The sequence below is a fragment of the Thunnus albacares genome, chromosome 18 (assembly GCF_914725855.1).
Source record: "Thunnus albacares chromosome 18, fThuAlb1.1, whole genome shotgun sequence".
In the NCBI taxonomy this organism is placed as follows: Eukaryota; Metazoa; Chordata; class Actinopteri; order Scombriformes; family Scombridae; genus Thunnus; species Thunnus albacares.
Window position 1 is genome coordinate 18,193,182 of NC_058123.1, and position 14,000 is coordinate 18,207,181.

Sequence of the window (14,000 nt, forward strand, 5' to 3'; positions counted from 1 at the left end):
TAAGGTCCAGACATTGTCCTCGATTCCTCCTCCCACCTCTTCCTCTGTATCAAAGCAGCCGCAGCAGCGCATACGCAAAAGAACCAAAGTTCTGAGCATAGCACGCAAGTATGCACCATTAATACATTTTTTAAAAATTCTGCATGCAAGTCAAGCCATGAAACATTTCTTCTTGTTGAGTAAATTGATTAATGTAATATTTTAAATGTTTTGTTTTGTGCCTTTCAATAGAATCCTTAGGATCCGTAAAGACCCTCCCACCCTGCAACCCAAGGAACCCCCTCCCTCCCTGCTAGAGGCCGACCTGACAGAGTTTGATGTGCAGAGCTCAAATCTGCCCTCAGAGGTCCTCTATATGCTGAAGAATGTCAGGTGTGTGTGTGTGTGTGTTTGACAGACAAATACAGAACTTTTTTTAGGTAGCCTCTTCTATTTTCATAATGTGTGTGTGTGTGTTCTGTAACTTGTTTTAGGGTCTTAGGTCACTTTGAGAAGCCCCTGTTCCTAGAGCTGTGTCGCCACATGGTGTTTATCGAGCTGCAGGAGGGAGAAGGTCTGTTCAGGCCAGGAGACGATGACGACAGCATCTACGTGGTCCAGGATGGACGACTCGAGCTCTGCATCCACGAGAACGTATGTGTTGCCCTTTTTTTTTTTTTTTTAAAGACTAATTCAGAGTGTGCTTCCAAGTTGGAAGTTGGACAAATGAATATGTTTTTGTCATATAGTGGTTCTTGTGCACTTTTATGACAACTCCACCTAACATATTATACACAACGTCATTTGATTCATTGTTAATATAAAAAATACTGCACAGTACAGCTTCTAAACAAAATGTTTTAAAGCATTTTTAAAGCTCTTACTGTTTGGCAAAATAATAAACTGAGTGAAACTGGGACACATCATTGTGAAGTCAAGGCTACATGTACACGTTGCTCTGTGAAACGACTGTCACACATCATCCAGACAGATTTGTTGTGAAGGTGGCTCTACTGTAAAGTTTGAATGAAGACTCTTCAATGAATTTGTGTCTCCCTGTATTTTAGGATGGCACAGAACCAGTAGTGAAGGACGTGCTCCCAGGAGACAGCGTCCACAGCCTGCTCAGTATTCTGGACATCATCACTGTGAGCTCCGTATTTCTCCTCCCATCCACACATCAGACTAACATCTCTGCCTCAGTCTTCTTTTGCTCTCTGATCTGTCTCCTCTCCACTATTCTTATTTCCACTCATTCTATCTATATGTCTAGTTCAATTCAGTTTGTTTATTCATTACCCATATGAAATTATTCACTATGAATGAAAAGTGTGGTACGAATTAAATGTGTTATTACTTATTATTATTATTATTATGTCTCTGTGTGTCAAGTAATTAATTTATGTATTTTGCTCGGAGGCATGCTTTGTTTTGTTTTGTTTTTCTATGTTGTCACACTCATTCCTGCTCATCCATTCAGATGAAACTTGAAAAGAAAAAATAAATAAATAATTTCTTTTTTCAGGCACACACACATTGCTTTTGTGAAGAACAGATTGTACTTTACACCAACTGAAACTCATACTGAAAAATCAAGAAATCAAAGCATGGAAAAATGTCTGAAATTTGGCCAGTTTAAACAAACATTTTCAGTCTGTATCATACTTACATCATACATACAGGTGTAAAATGCTGCAAACGCTAAGCTCAAGTTCATATAATAGAATTGAAAGGTTAAAAAAAATGCCGTCAAGTCAATGAATCGTTCTAAGGACTATTCTAAATACTGTAGGTGGTTGTCATTGAAGTCAGAGATGGAGATGAAGTTTGTGTGATTGTACCCTCTGCCTTTGCCTAATTATTTTCTTTTCTGACTGTTATGTCTTGCCTCTGTCAGGGTTATCCAGCTCCTTATAAGACTGTAGTGGCACGGGCAGCAACTCGCTCCACCATCTTACGTTTACCTGCATCAGCCTTTGAGTCTGTGTTTAAGAAATACCCGGAGACGCTTGTGCGTGTCATACAGGTAACGTACTGTCTAACAGTAAATATCCACAGTGTTTGTTTTTTCCTCCCTCTGAAACACATCACTAAATAAAACATATGATTTTGATCTTATTTGAATGTGATTATCATCTGATGTGTATGATCTGCTCTGTTTTCCTCACTGTTTGATTTTGATTGTATGTGTGTTGCAGATAATCATGGTTCGCCTCCAAAGAGTCACTTTCTTGGCGTTACATAACTACCTGGGCCTAACAACGGAGCTCTTCAATCCGGTAGGAGCGCACACACGTTTGTGTGTATACACGCTCAGTCACGCAGAGAGGCTCGCATCGGATACCTAAGCGCAATTTGAACATACACAAGCACTGAAAGGCACATACACACTCTGTCATGCACATGCAAGCTAATTTCACACAACATTAAGCACAGCATCATAACACAGTCCTTCATAACGCTCAGTGTAAATGAATAAGAATGATAACAATCCCTTCTCAGGAGGGCGCTATCCTTTAAACCTGGCTTGCCTCTGACTTTATGATAACTAAAAATACTCCTTCATTTTATCCTTTATTTTGGAGAAAAAAGGTAGAAAGGCATTCATTTTGCCAATTCCTTAATGCTTTAAAATATTTTTATTAGTCATAAGTCTCTAAACATACTCAACTTCTATTAAATATGAAGAAACCCCACATAATCTTCACATCAACGACTGAACAGTATCACAGATATTATATAAGTCCAGTTAGCATCAATTGAAACAATAAAACACAACACATAGTTTTAGTTATAATTTTCATGTGTGTGATAGTCTGATGGCTCTTTTGAGAAGTTTTTATTTTCATTCATTTTTTCTTCAATAAAAATCTTTATAGTGTTGAATATCGTGACTGCATGCTACTTTTTATTTCATGTGTGCTCCGACAGAAATCACATGTCTATTCTGTCAGTACCATACTCGACCCACTGACCCACACTGGATATTTTACTGTTTTTTCATTTTTTCTTGGAATTTCTAATTTGCCCAGAACCCACTGATGATGATGATGATCATGATGATGATGATGATGATGATGTGTCAATTTTCCAGTGCTTAAAGTATATTAGAAGTAAAGATTTTCAGGGTTACTCAAAATGTAACTATAGTCCTGACAAGGCTGCAACAAAAGATTATTTTCATTATCAATTAATCTGTTGATTATTTTCTCGATTAGTTGAAATTTGTGAAAATGGTCAGTCTGTGTTTCCCAAAGTCCGAGGTGCAAACTTTCAGTTTAATCAAAACATTCAAGGCCAAATTAAAAAAAATCTACTATAGACCAATTAGCTCTGTGACCACTGAGTGTAAACTTCATCTATGGTCTTCTCATTAGCGCAAGTAGTCTTGCTTTTAATTTGACAAGTTTACATTACAAATTTCTAATTGACATTGTGGGTGTATGTGATGTGCTGTTGTGTGTTGCTTTGTATTTTGTATGGTGTGTTCTGTGTGTTTTTTGCTTTGTACTGTTTGTTGTTGTGCTGTTGTATGTTTTGATTGTGGGGGACTGCGGATGTAAATTAGCTTTGAGCTAATTCCGGTGCAGTGCATCTTTTATGTTAAAAACTGTACACTGTCCCAATAAATAAATACAATTAGAAAAAAATGTTTTGTTTTGTCCCAAACAAACAGTCCACAACTCAAAGATATTCAGTTTACTGTCATAGAAGACTAAAGAAAATATTCACATTTAAGAAGCTGGAACAAGAAAATTGTCTGTCGATCGACTAATGAATTGCAAACTGTTTTGTTGCTTAATTGACAGGAGAGTCAGGCGATGCCCTTGTCCAATGTGAACAGTGTTATGTCAGAGGTGAACTCTGGGAAGATGACTCGCCGTTTGCACTTCCAGGACGAGTTGCCTGCTGGGTCCACTGAGAGCCCCATAGAGACAGGTCACACACTCGCACGCAATTTAAAATTGTGCTTTTTGTGGTGTTGAGACTGATCGGTTCTGGCATTTCACTTTTACATAAACAGATGGTGTAAAGGACAGCCCTTCAAACAGCTACAGGAAGCAGCGATCCATCTCGATGCCCACCGACTGCGCAGGTAGGTCACTGTCTTGGATGTCAGCAATCACCAAATGCCTGTATTCATTTCCTGCACAGACTTATCACAGTCACTGAACTGAAAGCAAGGACACACAGACATACTTAAACTCATAATCCTCTGCCTTTGTCCTGACTTGCAGACCTGAACATGGTTTGTGAACGCGCCAGAGTCACCATGGATGAGACTCCATCCAGTCCTGTCACTCACAAAGTAAGACTCTCTTCCATGTCACCTCTTTACATTGAATCACAGGCCGGTTGTGTCGATGTAATATCACATCCCAGCTCCCACTGTACCCGCAACCACCGATCACATTCATATCATTCAGCATAACATTTTTGTTTCCTTATGTTGCTGCTTATTATCACATTGTTCCTCGTAAGTCAGTCTCTTGTGCGTGTGTCTACAGTCCAGTCTGAAGAAGAGTGTGATGATGCAACACACACCCTCAGAAGTGTTTCACTACACAGACAGCGGGGGGCAGTCTGATGCCATCTACCTCAGCAAGAGCAGCACAATCCTCCAGGCTGCTAAGAAGGACCTGCTGGGAATCATCCAGCTGCAGGTGAGAGTTTGATCACAGAAAACTAACATCAGCTGGTATAAATATTTCAGGGGTCACACCTTTTTTTTTTTTTTTTTTTGGATAGATTAGGGTGGCAGGTCTACGACATTAGGAGAGGTGTCTGTGATGATACAAATAAGCAGATATTCTAAACATTTTTTGCTTACTGTTGCAGGATCCTGGTCTACTTGAGGGCAGAGTGACCCTCCATCATGTCAAAGCTGGTTCTGTGGTGGCTCGTCAGGGCGACCAGGTTAGAACAACAACTTACAAAGCAGTTACACTTCTCACTTTCATGACACTAAAGTTTTAATGTAAAGTTTCTCCCATTTTTGTCCTTTACACGTCAGTCAGAAGTGAAGTGAAGAAAATATGAGGTCTATCTCACTCTCTGGTGGCTTCTATCAACAAGAAAATCAATTTATTGTATTTCAGTGTAGTATTAAACATCTGTTGTTCAAGTTCAGCTCCTGTCCTTTTTCTGTTATACTTGTTAGGCTTAAATTGGCAGTGTCAGCTGCCAGCGGCTTTATTTTCCTATAACTTTATTGTAAAGCATATTTTGACACAGCAAGCCTTAGCTACTCATATGAGATAAAGGCCTGATCTGAGCCATACAGGGAAATTAAATAAGATTTTCAGTTTTTTACAAGCTTAAGGAAGTTTGGTCCGTTCACATGCACGTGTTTTCTGATGCAAGACTTCAACCATTTTAATTTACTGTGTCTCCATATCTCCATATAATTGTGCTGTGACAAAATTCTCATAGAAATATATTGCTCTCAGTTCTCATATCTAAATAAGAGAATCTAGTTAAATTTGATGAAATTCTGTCTGAGTTAAATCCAAGAAAATGTTTTTTTTAAAATGATTGGATTTGGCTCTTGTGGAATGCACAAAATACAATTTAATTAAAATTAACAGTTTAACTTTTATTGTTTTAGGTACATTTCATAACACATAGATCTCAGTCAAATTTTTTATTTGACAACTAATCAATGTGTCCCAGTAGCACACCTACATTTTCACCTTCAGACTGTTAAATCTGTCCTCTTCTCTCTTTCCTCTCTGTGTTTTAGGAGGTGAGCATTCAGTTTGTCATTTCTGGCCTCCTCCACGTTTACCAGCGGATGATTGACCGCGAAGAAGACACACGTCTGTTTGTGACGCACCCCGGAGAGCTCGTCGGTCAACTCGCCGTCCTGACCGGAGAGCCCCTCATATTCACTGTCCGAGCCCAGCGAGACTGCAGCTTCCTCTCAATCTCAAAAACCCATTTCTACGAGTCAGTCATCCATGTAGAATCATGTACTCAAGATATAGAGTCTTCTGTAGAGTTAAAAAACATACTTAAACTAGATTTTTTTTTGTCTGTTCTTCAGGATTATGCGCGAGGAGCCAAAGGTAGTGCTGAATGTTGCTCACACGGTGGTGAGGAGGATGTCATCTTTTGTCAGACAGATTGACTTTGCTCTCGACTGGATGGCTGTGGAAGCTGGCAGGGCTGTTTACAGGTATTCCACTGAGGAAAACAAGTTCCACTTCATAGACATTCTTGCATTACATGTGGGAGCAGTCAATCATTTTTTAGATCCTTTCCAAACAAGTCGCCAATGGAGGCAACTTAATTCAAATCAAATTCAAATCAAGCTTGTTGGCATATTTGCAAACAAACTGAAGTTATCTGTAAATTTTTCAGGCAGGGTGAAAAGTCAGACAGTACTTTCATAGTGCTGAGTGGTCGACTGCGTTCTGTAATCATGAAGGAGGACGGCAAGAAGGAGCTGATAGGAGAGTACGGACGTGGTGACCTGATTGGAGTGGTAAGGACTATGAAAGACATAAGATGGACAGTAGGGGGGAAAACTATGAATAACTTCAGTGTGCGCACCTATATGATATGGCTGTTGATCGTCTGAAAGTTTTCCTTTTCAGTCTAACAAAACAATGTGCAGATTTAAATATGCATGAGGAAAACGTTTGTCATTAACAGTAGTTAATCATTACATTTTTACTATGTTCAATGTCCATATGTACAGTTGAGAAAACAGGCGCAGCTAGCATGCTCCTCAAAGACATAACCATCAGACTACTTTTTCTGCCAACAAATAAAAACTCACCCAAGTATATCTTATGAATATTTAGGGAAACAAGTAATCTTAAAATGAAATTTGAATAATCTGTCCTTATACAGTTATACTGTTGAATCTAAATGAAATTTTAAAAAAAAGCCCTCAGAGAGTTAAACCCACGTTTATCTTAACATTACAGTTTATGTATACTTCGAACCATTTATTCAGAATACATCATATAATTGAGTTGGACTATAATTAAAAAAAAAAAAAGTGTTGTGAATGAAAGCAGTAATATTGCAGGGAAGGGCACGTAAAGGGTTACGTCTGTCTGACGAAAGACGCTGTCACATGGAGCGAGCACACCAATCGCAAGACTGCGCTGATGACATATTTTAATCCATGACTTGTTTATGGTTGTCTTGCCAATGCTTTACAAGTTCTTTTGTCTGCAAACAAGCTCCATTTTTCATTAATTAAACCGGACTGATTCAGAAATAAGGCAGCTCCTCTTAGTCCGCACAGAGCAGTCGGCATCCATAAGTGTTGCATTACCGCCACCTGCTGGACTGTCCCTTGCCCCATCTATTCCGGCATTGCCATGGCATGTGTGAAAAGGCGCAAGATGGAAATGTTCCTGAATGTAGCTGCATGTGTGAATAGTGAAAATGACTAGTGGTGCCTGAAAGATTATCCCAGTAATTTACCGGGAACTATGTGTGTTACACCGAAATTAAAATGTGAACTTGCAATGCATTGACAATGGACAATAACGGCTTTTTAGGGTTAGAATGTGCTATGTGTTAAGAAAAACTCACAACAGTCATTAACAGTGTTAATGGATGGCATTTACTGGTTTTGCAAATGAACTCTTCATATATTTCCCATATTGCTCACATCAAAAAAATGGATACGAATGCCAGTGCTGTTCGAATTTTCATTTCGATAACCTTCCCCTTTCTGTTGTGACCTGGAACCGTAATTCAGAGCAAAGTCACTTTGTTACACTCACCAATTTTCCCATTGGCTCATGTGGCTGGTCTCTGCCACAGAGCTTCTAATAATACCTGGGCTGATGGGTGCTATGGTTACTGTTACCTGGAGGTAGGAAGCTGTTGTCGTAGCCTCTGTGATGATGGAAATAAGATTGTTTAAAGGTGGCCAGTATTCTGAGACATATTTAGCTCCTCTGCGTTGACGTCAACTCTGGATGAGATGGAGTCATGTTGTTATATATATATATATATATTTGATTTTTTTTTTAACTTGAAGTTAACTATTCTTAATTCTTGAAAGTAGGGCTCAGCAGTCCGAGACTTACAGGAAAACATAAAACTCATTTAAAACCTACATTAAAAATGATGTGTTTCTTTAAGTAAAGTACTATTCATATTTGGTATTATTATTGTAAATTGTCTTTTTGGCATTATTGTATGTGTTGTAATAATTAGAAATGGTTGGGGTTTCTCTTTCGTCTGGGATCAACCTTTTAGTTTCCTGACTGTGTCCTTTGTTTCTCTGCAGGTGGAGGCCCTGACCCATCAGAACAGAGCCACCACGGTGCACGCTGTACGAGACTCTGAGCTGGCCAAGCTACCAGAAGGAGCTCTCACCTCCATCAAGAGGAAATTCCCCCAGGTAGGGTGAACCTCCAGTGTTAAATTAAATTCAGCTGATGTGAAAAAACAATTAATTTTTGGTGGATGGAGTGGAGTGTTTTCCTTTTTTCCCCTTTTGAATGTAAAATCAAAATTAACCTAAATGTACATCTCAGGTTGTCACCAGGTTGATCCACTTACTAGGACAGAAGATCCTCCAGCAGGTCAACGGTCCTCTGACAGGTGTGTATCTCTACATATGTAATGTTGTCTATAATGTTTGGTTTTGGCTTATCCTGTTGCAACACATCTGTGTGCACACTGCGACTCTCTACTGACTGTTTGCTTAGGATGGTCCCAGTGGTTTAACTAATGCTGTTTGTGTATGTTTGTCCCCACCAGCTCGCAGTTTGGCCCTTCACACCCCTGGCAGTAAGTGGGATGCAGGGAATCAAGCCTCCAACCTCTCCACAGTGACAGTCCTGCCTGTATCAGAGGAAGTACCTCTCACCGCCTTCACCCTGGAGCTGCAGCATGCGCTCATAGCAATAGGTAAAAAAAAGAAAAAGAAACGTGGGAGCTTGGACTTGGATGTGATGTGTTTGGTCATCTTGTATTTTAGGTATTCCCTGCTATGACATAACAGCTCTGGCTTCTCCCAGTAGAAGAATTTTCAATGTTGTGTTTACTTTAGTCCTTAATTTGAACTGAGGCTGTGCCCTCAGCACAGTTCCTTTCCTTAGGGAGTGACTGTAAGAGGGGTGACAGACCTGGGGCCTGTATCACGAAGCAAGTTCAACTTAGTTTGTTTGTGGTTAGCTGGTTAGCTGGCCTCACTGAGCCTAACATTGGCCGTCCTGGATAACCAGTATCACAAAGCTGGTTATCAACTAGCTCAGTAAACTCTGGATTTTCCAATCCAGCTATGAGGGCATCATGCGGGGTTGCTAATTACACGCGACATCGTCAGAACCATGAATGATATGATATGAAACAAAGATACCAGATACCTTTGGGAAAATGTGGTTAGAGCGACAACCTGAAATGTAAACTATATAATCACATAACAACAATAGAATAAGAAGATGAAAACACTAGAAATAATCATTTTAAAAGTAAGGGTAAGGCTTAAAACGTGTGGGGAATTATTATACATGTCTTTATTATTGAGTATTTTTTGCTTTTTTGTTGGATGATGAATAAACTATTCTGAATATGTTGTGCACATAAAAAAAAGTTCAAAGTATTGTCGGATTGCCAAAGCAGAGAGAAGAGGAAAAGTAGTTAATGTCTCATGAGGTCTAGCTGACTGAAATGTTGCCTTTTATAATGATGGGAGCTAATCAGTGTGTGGATTATTTTTCTGATAAAAGACTACAGAGGGTTTAGTTTTTATTTGCATTCATCAACACGCAGTTGCCTCATGTTATTCTGAGCCGCAGTGATGAAATCAGAGTGTAAAAACATCGAAAATGTCAGCTATCCCTTTAGGAATAAAAGAAACTTTGCACAATTAAAATGCAGCTGCAATCATCATTATGTGTTCAGTGTCGTTAGCTGTTTCTTCTTTTTGTTGGAAGCTTTAAAACCAGAGTGGATGGAAGCCTAGAAATATAAAATGATTCTACTGACCTATAAGAATATATATCGCTCCTTTTTCTTGTCACTTTATTGTAAACTCAGAACTTCTGTTCATGTCAGGATCCCATAGGAATGATGATTCAATGTTTCCAGTGATCTAGTTGGTCAGGGTTTGGGCCGTTGCCAGGTTTTGTTCAGATCCTCTGGAGTTAGCTGTTCAGCATAGGTTACCATGGTGATTTACCCCGGTTAAAAGTAAGCCAGCTTCGTAATACTGGAAAACCTGAGTTAAGCCTAAAGATAGCCAGCTAACCCACTAAGCCCCAGGTGTGTTTGTTTGTGTGTTTGTTTGTGTGTGTGTGTGTGTTTTAGGGTTTGGAATAAACTAAACAGGGGAAAGGGTTAAGTGAAGTACCTTTACTCTCAATGTAGCTTGTTTTATTGTAATATTTTAATAAAAACTCAGACAGCTATTCTTAACAGTGGTGCATGTTTGACTCAGGCTGATCTGGTACGATTCAAATATTGCAGTAGAACAATAAAGGAAACTGCCTTAAGAGTACTTACTTACTTTGTATGTATTTCAAAGAAATGACTTTATTTTTCTTGAAACTGCAGATAAAAGTAGAAACAGTTTAAGACTTATCAACTGTCCAAGTAAAGTGGATTTAGCTACAAGCTTTGAAAAGAAATTGACTGTAACTGCTGTAATCTTTCACATAAAGGTCCCACTCTTCTGCTGACCAGTGATATCATCAAACAGCGCCTTGGAGCTGCAGCGCTAGACAGGTACGTTTCATGGCAGATTGAAATTTTACTGGACTTTAGCATTTATGTTCACTTCATCACACCCTAAATTAATCTTATAAAAGACAGTCTCTTGAACAAACATCTCAATATCTAATCTTTTCCTCTGTCATACAGCTGTTCAGTCGACTTTGTTTTTTTCTTTTAGCTCTCTCCCTTTCCGACTCGCTCATTAAATTCAGTTCAAGTATGCTTTATTGGCTAAACAAGAAAATGGATCTACTGTGCGCTGCCAACTAAGTAATGCCGTCTGTCGTTAATGGACTCCTTTGCCTCTTCAGTGTCCATGAGTACCGTCTGTCCAGCTGGCTGGGACAACAGGAAGACCTCCATCGCATTGTTCTTTACCAGACAGACTACACGCTGACCCCATGGACTCAGAGGTGCATTCGTCAGGCCGACTGCATCATTATCGTGGGACTCGGAGAGCAAGACCCCGCCGTTGGGGAGGTGAGGTGTTTAGTGATGGAGAAAGGTGGGAGGAGGAGGAGAGAGAGAGGTGAATCAGTGGCAAAGATTGCTACTTCAATTATTGTTGTCATTATTGATTTAAGGTCTAGAAAAATGCCCATCACAAGCTCCAAAATCCTAAGGTGATGTCTTCATGCCCAACCAAGAGAAAAGACAATTTACAATGATATAAAACAGAGAAAAGCATCAAATCAGCAAATGTTTGGCATTTTTGTTTGATAAATGACTTAAAGTATAAGGCTGGCAGTGTAAATCAATACTTTCTGAGCCTGTCGATTATTTTCTTTGTCGACTAATCTTCAAAGCACTAGCTGTGTTTTGTTCTATGGAGCTGAAAACTCTTAACCTCTTGCACAGGTGGAGCCGAATGAAAACAACAACGTGTTTATGGTCCGTGTTACAGCTGACCATACATTTTCGAGCTGTTGTTTAGAGTTCTCTCTCCAGAGAAATCATCGCACCAATTATTATTAACCGAGCCCTTGTTCTAGTCTGCCCTCTGCAAGTGTGCTATCAGACAGATCTTGGTAGAGCTGGTCTCTGTCTGACGGTCAGCTCTGATCATTATGCTCTAGAATCACGGCTACACCCGCCAACTTAATGGTCACACAGGCTGTGAATAGTTTGTATTTGACCTTTTGGAGCATACGGGGGAGAAATGAGAAAAAAGGTGGATGGATGTTGTGAAAGAGAGGTGGGTTTGGAGGGAAAGAAAGTGCAGTTGATGAAGGAAAGAGAGATAATTGCTTTCGCAGGGAGGAATGGGCAAAGAGAAAAGAAAGGAATGTATCCCCATTTAACAGGAGATGGTGGGAGAAATGGAAAGATGGATCAATATTTGCTCAGGCACAAGAATGAGTCATAGCTCTTGCTTGATTTTTATCTTTCAGGACACACACACACACACACACACAAAGACACCCTCTCACCTTGCATACTAAACCTTTAGCAGAGGGCCTGTTGACCGGGTGGATGATCAGACCTTCCTTTCAAACAAATTTAGCCTTTTTCTTTAAGACTGCTCATTCAGGAACGTCATAAAATAAGACTATCATCTGTGAAATTGCACTTGAATAAAATAAATCAAAATGTTATAAAAAAAAAAAAATCATCTCTTAAATAACCTTCCCATCCTGCCCTTTTTGCTAAGCCTGCTGCCTAAAATTCTCAAATTCCCAAACATAACATGAACCAGGAGGTACATATCTATACAAGTGCTGATGTTGTGTTCAATTAAACCTACTGTAGTTTCTAATAGTTGTGAATTTGCAGTTTTTTTCTGGGTTAGAGTCTCAAAATTCCTGTGCAAGCAGTGCATACTATGAGCCACTCTGAAGAAAGCGAGGAGTATAAAATGTTCTTAAACATCTGTGCTCGATGCCTTCCCTTTAGCTTGAGCGTATGTTAGAAGGAAGCGCAGTGCGTGCCCAGAAGCAGCTGGTGCTGTTGCACAGAGAAGACGGCCCCCCGCCCAAAGGCACCGTGGACTGGCTCAACATGCGAAGCTGGATCTCCAGACACCTCCATCTCTCCTGTCCTCGAAGGGTCTTCTCTAAGAGGAGCCTGCCCAAACTGGTAGGAATGGAGAAGATGGCCACAGTGTTGTATTCTTTCTCTCATTTCTCATAATCTTTTCTCTTATATCCACCAGTCCTTCTCCTTCTTCTCACTCCCTCTCTCTAGTTTTAATTAAAGCCATCTCCCTTTTTTTTCAGTTGGAGCTGTATCAACGTGTGTTCGAGAAGCCAGCAGACCGCCACTCAGACTTCTCCCGTCTGGCTCGAGTCCTCACTGGCAATGCTATTGCCCTTATCCTAGGAGGAGGAGGGGCCAGGTAACACTCACCCCGCTCTCTGTTTTCCCAACCAGTCTGAAGTTCATGTCAAAATATACTATGATGTAGCACATGAACATTTAGATCTAACACCACTTTTGGGCCTAATGGATTTTATAATTGTCAGAACTTCAGAGCATCATCACAAAGATTTTTGGTTCTTAAAGGATAGGTTCACAGTTTTTCAAGTGTTTCTTAAAACACCAGTCAGGTGCCCATATGAACATTGAAACAGGTTTTGCTTGCTGTAATCATTCCTCTTGTTGATACTGACCATTAAAAGATCCCCTCCAAATATGCTTACAATGTAAGTGATGAGGGACAAAATCAACAGTCCTCGTTTTGAGAACAAATTTATCAAATTCTGATAGTGAAATGAGTCACTATTTAAGATAATCTGAAGATAATATGAAGTTTCAGCCATCTGAGTTATTAGTCAAATAAAGTGGATATTAACAAACTTAACTTAACAAAATTTGCGTACACCTGTGTCTTTTTGATATAATGGATATGTTTATCTTTTACCTTTTTATCTTCTTCTTCCATGTTTATTTCTCCACCCTTCCAATCAGGGGCTGCTCCCAGGTGGGGATAATGCGAGCTCTCTGTGAGGCCGGCATCCCGGTGGACCTCATTGGCGGCACGTCAATCGGTTCCCTGATGGGGGCGCTATATGCTGAAGACCGTAGCCACAGCCGCATGAGGATGAGGGCTAAAGAATGGGCAATGGTGAGAGTCAAAGCGACAGCTATTTGTTGTAAATACCACTTTTTTCTTAACTGACACCAGTCATTTTATAAACCCAAATACTGTAGCAAGAGTGGATCATATTTTGCTTCAAGTGAGTGCATCACAGATTTTATTCCATTTATCATCAAATCAAGCTCAATTCCCATAATCTCATGACAATTCCTGCGTTCTTAAGCCCTGTATTCAATTAGCTTACAGTAAAATGTTGATGCCTCTCGACCTTGATCAAACATCCTCAAGATGT

The 14,000-nt window shown here is 39.8% G+C and overlaps 1 protein-coding gene across 3 annotated transcripts in view; it reads left to right on the top strand.

Moving 5' to 3' along the window:
• Positions 1 to 14,000, top strand: part of LOC122968006 (patatin-like phospholipase domain-containing protein 7) — a 30,742-nt gene that overhangs the window by 2,707 nt on the left and 14,035 nt on the right. For all 3 annotated transcript variants that reach the window (XM_044332884.1, XM_044332882.1, XM_044332883.1), the window contains exons 6-27: positions 5 to 108; positions 232 to 372; positions 474 to 633; positions 1,047 to 1,127; positions 1,877 to 2,005; positions 2,178 to 2,258; positions 3,789 to 3,918; positions 4,004 to 4,075; positions 4,218 to 4,288; positions 4,488 to 4,643; positions 4,819 to 4,896; positions 5,723 to 5,928; positions 6,026 to 6,157; positions 6,343 to 6,466; positions 8,240 to 8,353; positions 8,490 to 8,556; positions 8,716 to 8,865; positions 10,620 to 10,683; positions 10,983 to 11,151; positions 12,565 to 12,747; positions 12,888 to 13,006; positions 13,579 to 13,735. In XM_044332884.1, coding sequence (XP_044188819.1) covers positions 5 to 108; positions 232 to 372; positions 474 to 633; positions 1,047 to 1,127; positions 1,877 to 2,005; positions 2,178 to 2,258; positions 3,789 to 3,918; positions 4,004 to 4,075; positions 4,218 to 4,288; positions 4,488 to 4,643; positions 4,819 to 4,896; positions 5,723 to 5,928; positions 6,026 to 6,157; positions 6,343 to 6,466; positions 8,240 to 8,353; positions 8,490 to 8,556; positions 8,716 to 8,865; positions 10,620 to 10,683; positions 10,983 to 11,151; positions 12,565 to 12,747; positions 12,888 to 13,006; positions 13,579 to 13,735 — 2,688 coding nt within the window. The remainder of the gene's footprint in view (positions 1 to 4; positions 109 to 231; positions 373 to 473; positions 634 to 1,046; positions 1,128 to 1,876; positions 2,006 to 2,177; positions 2,259 to 3,788; positions 3,919 to 4,003; positions 4,076 to 4,217; positions 4,289 to 4,487; positions 4,644 to 4,818; positions 4,897 to 5,722; positions 5,929 to 6,025; positions 6,158 to 6,342; positions 6,467 to 8,239; positions 8,354 to 8,489; positions 8,557 to 8,715; positions 8,866 to 10,619; positions 10,684 to 10,982; positions 11,152 to 12,564; positions 12,748 to 12,887; positions 13,007 to 13,578; positions 13,736 to 14,000) is intronic.